Source organism: Lactuca saligna, chromosome 4, assembly GCF_052625555.1.
Source record: "Lactuca saligna cultivar CGN05327 chromosome 4, ASM5262555v1, whole genome shotgun sequence".
Lineage (NCBI taxonomy): Eukaryota > Viridiplantae > Streptophyta > Magnoliopsida > Asterales > Asteraceae > Lactuca > Lactuca saligna.
Window position 1 is genome coordinate 338,355,153 of NC_136420.1, and position 11,423 is coordinate 338,366,575.

An 11,423-nucleotide genomic window follows, 5' to 3' on the forward strand; every position below is an offset into this window, starting at 1 on the left:
TACCCTGTTCAAAGATCATACTTGTAATATATCAAATTAGGGCAAAAACAATAAATATCGAGATACGTCAATTATGAGATGATGGCTCAATAAATATCAATGAATGCGGAATAACCCTAATCGAAGCTTTTACACAGAAAAGAAGTGTATCAATTACACAGCCTCCTGCTCTGATACCAATTGATAAGTTTAAAAATAAACTTGAAGATCGATTAGATCTATGAAATAGGTAGAGAAATAACCAGATAAACAATAAGAACAAGCAAATGGATCAAAAGGTGTCGAAAGATTAATAAACAATCCTCAGAAGAGCTCGATAAAGAACATCAACTGTAGAGGATTTTAGGGTTTACAATAATCAATGAGAATGACGACGACCGTTCTCCATACGCATACATGCATGCATTTATTTATAATAAAACCCTAACCGTTTATCAAAGAAAAAGGGCTAATCTAGATAAACATGGATTGACAAGCCTAATCCGATTGTAAAACAAAAGGGCCCAAGATGCAACACAATAATCTTCAACACCGATCTAGCAGATCACGTAACACGACATACTCTAAGCAGGATACCGACCTAATCGGTCACTAGTATAGCATCACCCTATATACCAGGATACTGACCTTAACCAGGTCTCTAACATATACCATCCTAACTACCAGGATGCAAACATAGTAAAACGGCAACATAACAACAATACCCGGATTACAATCCGATAAAGGGTCGGCCTTGGTGCCTTAGACCCTGTTGATATAGTGAGGATAACTCACCTTGCAACTGCTGACTGAAAAGATAAGATCACGCTGCTCCAACCTCCGACACGAACTGCACCCTGATAAAGCCGAATGACTAGACCCAATAAATACCACAAAATACCAAAATGCCCTTAGAAGTCAACTGGTCAACTCTTGATCAAAGTCAAAGTCAAAGTCAACCTTCTGGCTGACTCTACTCGCCGAGTCAGCCCACTAACTCGCCGAGTCCCCCAACACTGAAAAGACCCATCTCAACTTACTAAGTCATCCCTTGACTCACCAATTCTTAGCTTAACCAGGAAAGGCTAAGACCTCAAGACTAGACTCGCTGGTTCCAAGAACAGACTCGCCGAGTCCAAGGCTATCTTCAACCAACTCACCGAGTTGTTCTTCCAACTCTTCGAGTTCTTGCCCACCTTCAAACAACTCTCCAAGTACACCCTTGTGAATCTAAAGAGATCTAGGCATTTTACAATCTAGGGCTAGGGTTTGGGACAAGATGGCTTCACCAAACATCAATAATAGGGAATTTAATGCACTCTAGACCTTATCCATACCAGATCTGAGGTAGCAACCTCAGATCTAACCTTCAAACTCAAAATACCACAAGCTAAACTTTCCACACATTCCAAGATGATGAATCTAGATGAATAACAACTCAAGAAACGAAGTAATCACTCAAAAGGAAGCCCCAACAGGAGAGAAATCCGATTCTTAGCAAAGCCCCTTGCTCCAAGCCTCCTATCTCTCCAAGATCTCCTCCAAAATCTCTCTTCCAAGGTTCAAATGCTTTTAAATCACTCACAAACACACCTTAGGGTTTTCTGGACTTCAAGAGAGGGTAAAGAGGATGGGGAGAGGGAATAATGTCCTTTATATAGGGCTCCTCCCCCGAAATTAGGGTTTTCTTCACTCAGCGCCTACTCGCCGAGTCCAGCCTCCGACTCGCCGAGTTGGCCACTTAACACGCGACCTGAGTCGCGACCCTACTCCTCGAGTCCACCCATGGACTCGCCGAGTTGCCCTTTCATACTTACACTTTGAACCCTAAACTTGCACTCATGAACTCGGGATGTTACAAAAAAAACCTACATATAATATATATGCAATTTATTTAACGATATATCTTTATCTGATTAAAGTTTATTATTCTAAAATAACATTTTTTCTTTACTTATGAATTTAATTTCTTATTACCTGTGATGCCCTTCCACAACTTTATCCATGTTTCCATCATAAGTAGGCACATAAATATCTCAAGTGCCACAAGATAATCCAATGCTGCCACTTGACTTTTCTTAAATTTAATCACTGTTATTATACATTTATACTATTTTCATGATTTTTTTCGTTTATCATAGCATATGGACAAAGTCTTGGATGAACAAGACTTGTCATGTGGCAAAGACCCCTTTGAGTCTAATTCAAGTTTTCCAGTGAGTCAACAATCGACTACAAGTGAATCCACAAGTACATGTATAACACTTTGTTTAGTCATTCTGTTGTTGAAGGAGATGAGGTGTTAAAGATAAGCTTCTGGGAAGAAGTTGATGTTGAAAAAGAAGGAAATAATAAAGATGCAATAGTGTTGATGTAAGTAGCTTTGAGCAAGTTGTACATTTATTTATTTATTTGCTTTTTTTTCCACTTTTTTTTTACTTATCTTGATTTGATCATAAGTCATATCTAACTTAGGGGACAAAATCGTAAACTTGATTCTTGGTTGGTTTTCAGGAAGAGTTCAAATAACATCAAGAGGCACAATAATAAGTCTTTAGCCATACATGTTGTTCCCTTTTCTAATGAATGGTTGGCAGCTATTGAAGCTGTTGGAGAGGTAATATACATGAATCTCATTTTCATTTTCTATTGAGACAAATAGTGTGAATTTTTTTCTTTTATCATAGCATATGGACATGTCTTGGATGAATATAGTTCATAGCACAAAGGACCCAAGATATGAGTTGGATGGTCCATCAAATCATTTGATTTTTTGCTTGATATATTCTAAAAATCCTTTCCAACTCCATCATTAGTCCCAAAAACAACAAGCCAAACAAGTTTTTTTTATGAACCAGATTTTAAATTGGACAAAAATTGGTATGTGGTTCAAATTAGTTCCCCTCGTGTATTGTATGATATTTATGTAATAATGGAGAAGTACATCAAGAACAAGAGCCACATTTAAATCTAAATGTTGATTTAAATATTGACCAACTATCCCTAACAAGAGGAAATGTACCATCGGAAGTGGTGGATGCCTTAACCATTTCATTGCATGATATAACTCAAAAAGCATGTACAAATACGAGTACATCAAGGACAAGAGTTTGTGCTTAGTACATGTATTTATATTTTTATGGTAGAATGGATAATGAATCAATTGTCCAACAAAATGAGGGAATATGATAAGAATATTTGTTCTCATAGATTTGACAATTAATTAAACAAGTGCAATGGAAGGCATAAATAAAATGGTAACAAAAGAATAAAAGTTGAGCCTTTGTGCTGATTTCAAGATTAGAATAACAACAATATACTTCCCTTTTCTTATTAATGAAATTTATCTACAATATAAGTATGTATTTACTTGATCTTTAGTTTGATTTCATTTTTTATCTTCTTTCTTCATACCCTAATGATGTATTCACTAATTCATTTATGTATTTGTTCTTTTAGCATCTTTAGAGTTGTAGCAGTCGAAAGAAGATTGTGTCTAGTAAAAAGGTATCCTTTTATTTGTGTGATCAAAAGATAATAATAAGTATGTATTGATTTGATCTTTAGTTTGATTTCATTTTTTTTATCCTCAATGATGACTGCATATTTCTATCTATAATCTTATATACTTAAAGTTAATGAGTAGCTTGTTACATACAAATGTAGTTCTGATTGTGCCTTGAAGATCTTGTTCCTACAACTCTTTGGACGTATCCTCCACCAATCAAACAGAAATTGGCACTAATATCCGAAAGAAGCTTATTTGGGTAAGCTATCTCTAAATTAACTCTAAAATTTACAGTTTTGACCTCCTCTGTTATATTACTTTTTTTATATGGTTCAAAAAAAGAGTCCTTGCGTTTTTCATTCCTATTTACTATTTCTTAACGTTTTTTGGCCATGAATTGTCCATGGAAACACGCATTTCGTTAATTTTATGAAAATAACCATTTTGACCTCATATTTATATTCTATTAAAAAAGTATTCTGCCAGCCCCATCCGATTTATGATTATTCTAGTGTTCACATGTAGTAGGTTGGTGGCTAATAATTTATTAATTATTAGTTCTTATATCATTAAATTATGGATTCGTAATTAGGTTTGATTTCATAAAAATATCAGTTTGTATGAAGAAGATAAGGGTAAAATGGTAATTTTATTTCGGATTTAACGAAATGACCGGTAACTTTTACGATACGAAAAATGTTAAGTAGTAAAATAGGGACGGAAAATTCAGCAAGATTCATCCTTGCTATAAATTGTGTATTAAAAAAAAAAAGTCATACAACGTAGGAGATTGCAGGATTTCCTTTTCAATTTGTGCCATCAAGAGCTTATTCCTACTTGCAAGGGTAGTTTTGTCCATCACTTTCATGGCAGAGTAGTTTTGTGTCCCGATTAACTCAGAAAGTAAAAACAATTAGTGACTATCAGTTGTGATTAATACATTCTTATGCTCCTATGCAGGTAGGTTGGAACTTTATGGAGCACACTAAAAAAACTTGCTCCTTATTATCCGGAAGAAAAGTCGTGATCTTTATATGTATGGATTTTGTTTTTTAAAAATGACATGTAATATTTCATATTAAAATCGACATTTAATATTTCAATAATTGCTTAATTATTGATCTCTTTTTTTATCTAATTGGATAAATCAGTGACGACCTGTTATAATCACTAATCGGATATACAAGTGATGATTTTCTATGGTCATTAATCGGATAAGATGATGATGACTTTTATTGGTCGCTGAGTAGATATAATAGTGACGACTTTTATTGATTAGTGACAACTTTTAGTGACGAAATTGGTCGTCACAGATTTAGTGACACATATATTTTAGTCACTATTTAGTGATCATATTTTATTTTGGTCACTAAATCGGTTTTGCGACAGACCTATAGTGACGAAAAGTGATAACCGGATTTTTGGTCATTAAATCATTTAGTGACGACTTGTTCTATTGTAAATGACCATTTCGTTTTCGTCACTAATTAACATTTTTTTTTTATAGTGGTAGGGTTGGAGATACCCTAAAACCTGGGTGAACTAAAGAGGGATTATATTTAATATATTTGGATAACCAAATATATCTTTATATATTTTAATTTTATTTGTTTGATATATAGAATATAAAAGTTACACACTGTTTCCATTTCTTCAATTCAGAAGAAGGACAAGACTAAAAGTCAAAAGAAACAAAATAAAATATTAAGCACAAACATAATGGTAGTAATTAAAAAAAAAAGAGAGAGAGAGAAAAAGATAATGAATTGGGGTATCAGCATCTCCAAGCAGAAGCAGCAAGAATTGATCTATCTTGCCATCCTAAGAGCAAACAACCTTTATCTTCTGTCAATCTGTAACCATCACAAGAGTATAAACTAAGTAAAATTTTTGACTGTGTGACTGCGTTTTCACTGAGAGGAACCCCTTGAAACCCTTTTCCCTCCATGATCTTCCTCCATTTCTCTAACCTCTCATGTCTCATCACTCTCTCCGCCCCTTCGCATGCAACTATGTTCCTTATCTCCGGGGCAAATATATATTGCTCTACCTTTGCCCTCTGGGGGGAGTCTGCCGGAAAAGTTGCATCAAGCGAGTCGAAGATCGCCGAGTAGTAGTGTAGTGCTTCTAAGAATCGACCCAAGAAGTAAGGACCGTTATGGCTTGCTTCTTGCTCCACGATTGTCACAATATTTGGGGCTTGGTCTCGGATCATTGCTAATAAATTTCCTAGGCAATGACCGGGGACTCGCTGAAGCCGGTTTACTGAGTTGACTGCCAGGGCTTCTCCAACCCTTCGGTTAAACATGTGTGGTTCTAGGTCTTCCAATTGTTCTCCAACCGGGTGGAACTCAAATGGTACATGGAGAGAGTGGGCAAGTTCTGACAAACACCGTCCGGTTTCCCTTACAGATTCTGGAGACGAGCCAATACCAGTGATCCGTAGAAACGGTGGTCCTCCGGGCCTCGCTGCAAGCGCTTGCATGAAAGCAGGCCACTGGTATCCTTGGAGGATATCAAGGTCGATGACATGGACACGTTCTTCCGCCTCAAATGCCTCAAATATGGCTTGGTTAGCAGTGAAGTGGGCAAACTTAATGTAAGGACAAGCTTGGTAGACGATTTGATAGAACTTGAGGATCTCTAGTGCATTGGGAGGAAAAGGAGTGAATGGTGGTTTTGGGGTGGAGGAGGCTGGTTTTGTGGTCAGCGTGGCAGCAAGACGCGCCGTAAGGGCCTCTGTGAAGCAAGAGGCAACACGTTGCATGGAATCACCGAGCGGGGAGACGACACGGTTGAGGTGATGAAGGTACCTTCTCGCTGACATGAAATCCTCTTTGGCCACTGCTTCTGCACATGCTAGAAGAAGATGAACAAGTTGAAGTCCACTGTCATGCTCCTGTCATAAAATTTGTTTTTGTTTGTTTAAATAATGTTAATTAAGGAAAACCATAATTAAATTTCTTTTTTTCGATCGGGTGATCAATAAATATACTAATATATATACCTCAGCGCCAACTGGAGGAGGCACCATGAGGTGGTTATGGTTGATTGGTTGAGGTTGTAGGGGCGACGACGGCAACTGGTGTCTATGTTGTTGGCGGTGTTGTTTCTCCTCTCGCCGCTCTTGTTCGAGTTGTTCCAGCAACGGTGCGTTTGAAATTGCAGGTCGCGCTTGATGATACATGATCTGATCGTTGCTGTTTGTGTTGGATGTGGTGGCCTCACCAAAAAACCTAGAAGGGCTGGGCAACGTCGTTAAGCAGTCCAATAATGCTGGGATGGTGTATGACTGATCATCGACAACACCAACACCAACACCAGAGGTGGAGTAGGATAGGTAATCATCGTCTCCCTCGAGATCGTCCAAGAAATTCTCGAGAGCCGGTAAAGAAATTGTCTCGACTTGCATGAACTCATGATTATTGGGGGAGTTGCTAAACACCCGTTGGAGGGGACTCATTCCTTTCGGTTTTGTATTGTTATTAAATGGTGCTAGAGGAGAAGGGTAATAGTTGAAATTCGAAGAAGGGACAGGAGAGGAGATCATAAAGTCTGTCTCCTGCAGTTGCTCGGAAAAGAATGACTCCCACAAGTCAGGAGATTGGATTTCCATGTCCTCCATCTTAAGGGCAGACGATGGAGGAAGTGGTGGTGGTGGAGTTTTCTTGGTTTCATCCAGAGGAGGAGAGGTAGGATTGAGCTTCAAGCAAGAGCTTTCGGTGATAAGGCTGCTCATATCATTCTGTAAGGAAGTCCCCATGGCGGCATGTATCATTGTGCATGGAATAGATGGTTGACGAAAGTTTGAAGCTGAGGCTATAATGAATGGTCTTTTAATGGGGGAAGGAGGTGGGCTAATAATAATTATACAAGACAAATACACAGAGTTGGAGGGTAGTAATTGGTTGTGGAGGTTTTTGTTGTTTTATGGAGCTGAATTTTGTCACACTAATAAGTTAAAAACTTCAAACTTTTTGAGAAAAAATGGGACCCACATTTCTTGTGGGCCGGCTACTTTATTATCATTTCATATATTCTCTGCCAATAAAAATACAAATCATTACAAATGTAAGGCCAAATTACACAAATAGTCTCTGTGGTTAATAATAATCACAATTTTACTCTATGTTAATTCTTTTTAATAAATACAGATCTTATAGTTTCTAAATTTTGCATTGTTGATCCCTATGTTATCATTTTGTTACAGAATTGATCTAAATTAATAAATGATCATAAGGACCAACCCCACTTAACCCTACCCCTCAAGCTATCACCCCAACCTCTTCTTCTTCCTCACCATCCCTCTTTCTCTCCCCCGTAATCGGCATAATCAATCAACATCGTCTTCTGAATCAAAATGCAAATACTTTAAAATCGAATCAATAGACCTCAATATCTCTTCTTATTCTTCTTATGGTTAAAATTCCAATAAAATTTATCGAGGATTTTGTGAGCTGTAACTTGAAGCAGACAAACTTCCCATCGGCGATGGTAGCCCCACTCCATAACAGAGTATCTTTTTCTTTCTAGCATCATCTATCTGGTATACTCATTCAGGCATGATGAAACCCTCGCTCAACACTTTATGATTCCAGAAACATAACAACAAAATTGTGATATCCACACCGGATAAATTTAAACAAACCTTAAGCAACTGATCGTTAGCAAGATGAGCAGTCTAACTTGTAAAGGAAGAACATCTGTAAAGCAATGGTTAAATTTCACAGATTCTCTGATGATTCACTAGGAAAATATTCATGATACATTTATAGGAAGAACATCTGTCATCCATTACTTCTCTAGACCTTCTTCTGAACGTACAACCCCCCGATAACTCACTCCATCCATCTGAAGCCATCGTAGATCATAAACTGGAACCGGAAAACAAGGAACTGTCGGCGCTGGAGTTCACTATTTGAGTTGTTTAAAATTAGAAAATCAATCTCACCGGAAACGTGCACCGGTAACCACAGAGTGTAAACGCCAACGTACAGCGGAAAGTATTACAGAAGTCTCGTCGGAAAACTGCCCAGTCTTCGTTGATCTTAAAGTCGTGATCATCAGGCGAAAACATTAGCAATAGATAGATGTTTATTCACTTGCCGGAAAATTTAAACAGATGCAACTCCCATCATCTTTTCATGGTGTTGTCTTCATCGTGTGAATCGGAAAGCAATGTGAAAGAGGCGAAACGGTAGTGAGAGAAAGAGGTGAATAATTAAAACGGTTAGGGGTTGATTTTCTTATTTCTAATTATTATTTTTTTAATAATTTTATTTAAAGAAATGATAAATGAAATATCAAAAGGCATAAAAATCTTTTTTATATACGTCTGGTTAACCATGCAAATTTTAGAAACTTCATAAAAACAATTAACAGGACTGAAGTTGAGACCTTTAATAAACTACAAGGACCATTTATGTAACTTTATCATATAATAAATTTCATTATCACTAATATCACAAATTGACCACCGAGATTATTTATATAATCTCGTTTCTAGTCTGCAGAATAAACCAAGTTATAATTTTTTAATACCTTTTCCAGTAAAAATAATTTGAAATGCTTTATATTTTATTCATCGAGGAATCAAATGGTTTTAACATTTTATTTCTTTGGTAAATTTTGAATCTCAACTTTTTCTTTGCCGAACATTAGATTGATACAAAATTTTAAATTTTATTTTATTGAATTTTACGTAATATTTTAATATAATAATTACAATAAATATAACAATATATGGATATTAATTTCATTAATAAATTTATCATTCAATTTCAAAATTTTCAAAATTAAAACTCATTAGTTTCTTTTTGTTTATATAAATTATTTATTTAAATTTAAAAGATAAAAACTATTTTTATTATAATAATTCATTATTTTTCTTATTTTTTTTCTATAAATTCAAAGTATTTAAATATTTTGATATATTTTTTTTAAATTAACGCATGTAATACATAGGTGCTACAACTAATATATATATATATATATATATATATATATATATATATATATATATATATATATATATATATATATATATATATATATATATATATATATATATATATATATATATAGGGTGAAGTTTAATAAAAAAATCATTATTAACGATATAAAAAACAAACCAATCTTTTTTTCAAATTTTAAAGTTTAATTTTATCAATAAAAAACTAAAAATACGAAAATTCGTAACTTTTTATCATTTTTCTAATGATATAAAATTAGATAATATTTTTTCCTTCAAATTCACATTGTGAAAGTGTCAATCTGAGCAAATTCACAATATGAATATGAATTCACACGGTGAACCTGAAAAATATATTAACATTTACAATTTGAAGTTATGAATTTAGATATTTTTAGTTTTTTTTTTCGATAAATAATAAGCTCTAAAATTTGAAAAAATATTTGGTTCCTTGGAGAACCATTTATAAGGGTTTAGTTATGATTTTGCTTTTTCGATGAGAATTTTTGTGATTTCTAATGCATTATTATGATTTCTGATTTTTTATTTTTATTTTAGGTGCATGAGTGTTGTATTATTCTGATTTCTGCGTGAGTTTTTCTGAAATATGGTGCATGTCTATTGTGATATTTTTGATTTCTGATGTATTTTTCTGATTTTTGATGATTTTATGATGCGTGACTTTCTGATTTATAGAGTATATAACAGATTTAAATCATGACATCTAAAAATTCGACTTTACCATCGATGGGATCAACTATCATTTGTGCTCATAAACGGGACTCATATGATATTGGTTGGGAATATGGTTTCTGCCTAAACATACCATGAAATGAAACCTTTGTGGAAAAGTGTTTACTGGGGGTGGGGGGGTGTTTACTAGATTGAAAAAACATATTGGTCATGTGCTGGGAAATATAACTCAATATCCAAACTCTACAAAAGAAGATTAATTGAAAATGTGAAATTTTATTAATGAAGGGATAATACAAAAGAAAGTTTAATACGCACAATCTTGTTTATGTTCAATTCAATGCTAATCTAATGCAAAAAAGGACAAGAGAAAAGATAGAACTTTGGAAGTGCTTTTTGCAAATGACTCTCACTCGGCTAAAGATCGGATTATAGATGAAGATGAAGCTAACTCCAAATTAGTTATGGAAGTGATTAATGAAGCTCTCAGGACTAATGATAATCCAGTACCCTATAAAAGTTCAACATCGAGTGAACATTTATATGAAGATTTTGAATATGAGGATGAGGAGCAAGTGTTTGAAGAAGATGAATATAAGTCGGATGGAATCCAAATATTGGAAGAACGTGAAGATTAGAGAACATGGGCATTTAAATATATGAAAATGTGTTATTATTATTATTATTAAAATTATTTTGGACTTGTAATATGATGGATCATGACTTAAATGTTTAAATACTAGTTTTTTATATGGTTATTTACTTATTATATATCTATTTTTTATTAATAATTAATGGTCCCTGATTAATCCCAGACGAGACCAATTAATCCTTTAACTGCAGTCACCCGCCGATCTATCGGGAGCGATTTCTGCAACCTTGATATATATATATATATATATATATATATATATATATATATATATATATATATATATATATATATATATATATATATATATATATATATATATATATATATATATATATATATATATATATATATATATATATATGAGGTGTCCCAAAATTTCATTTTATAATAAATAAACCATCACTGAAAACTTGTTTATAAAACCTTTAAAGAAAATCAAAGTATGCCAATAATCATCCAAATACATCAAGTGAACAAAATACGGAACAATATGGCATGTACAATGTGATCATCTTGAGCCCTCTCCCTTTGATCCGGAAGTACCTAAAGTGTAAAATGAAAACCCTAAGCACGAAGCTTAGTGAGTTCCCTAAAATACCACATACCATACATACATA

The 11,423-nt window shown here is 34.3% G+C and overlaps 1 protein-coding gene across 1 annotated transcript; it reads right to left on the minus strand.

The window, feature by feature from the left end:
* Window positions 1–5,140: 5,140 nt before the first annotated feature.
* On the minus strand, window positions 5,141–7,292 carry LOC145040301 (GRAS family protein RAM1-like). The gene is made up of 2 exons (XM_078988248.1): window positions 6,495–7,292; window positions 5,141–6,386 (listed from the first exon to the last, which is right to left on the minus strand). Exons 1-2 carry the CDS (start codon window positions 7,263–7,265, stop codon window positions 5,262–5,264), a joined length of 1,896 nt encoding a protein of 631 aa, XP_078844374.1. The 5' UTR covers window positions 7,266–7,292; the 3' UTR covers window positions 5,141–5,261.
* Between the last annotated feature and the right edge of the window lie 4,131 nt (window positions 7,293–11,423).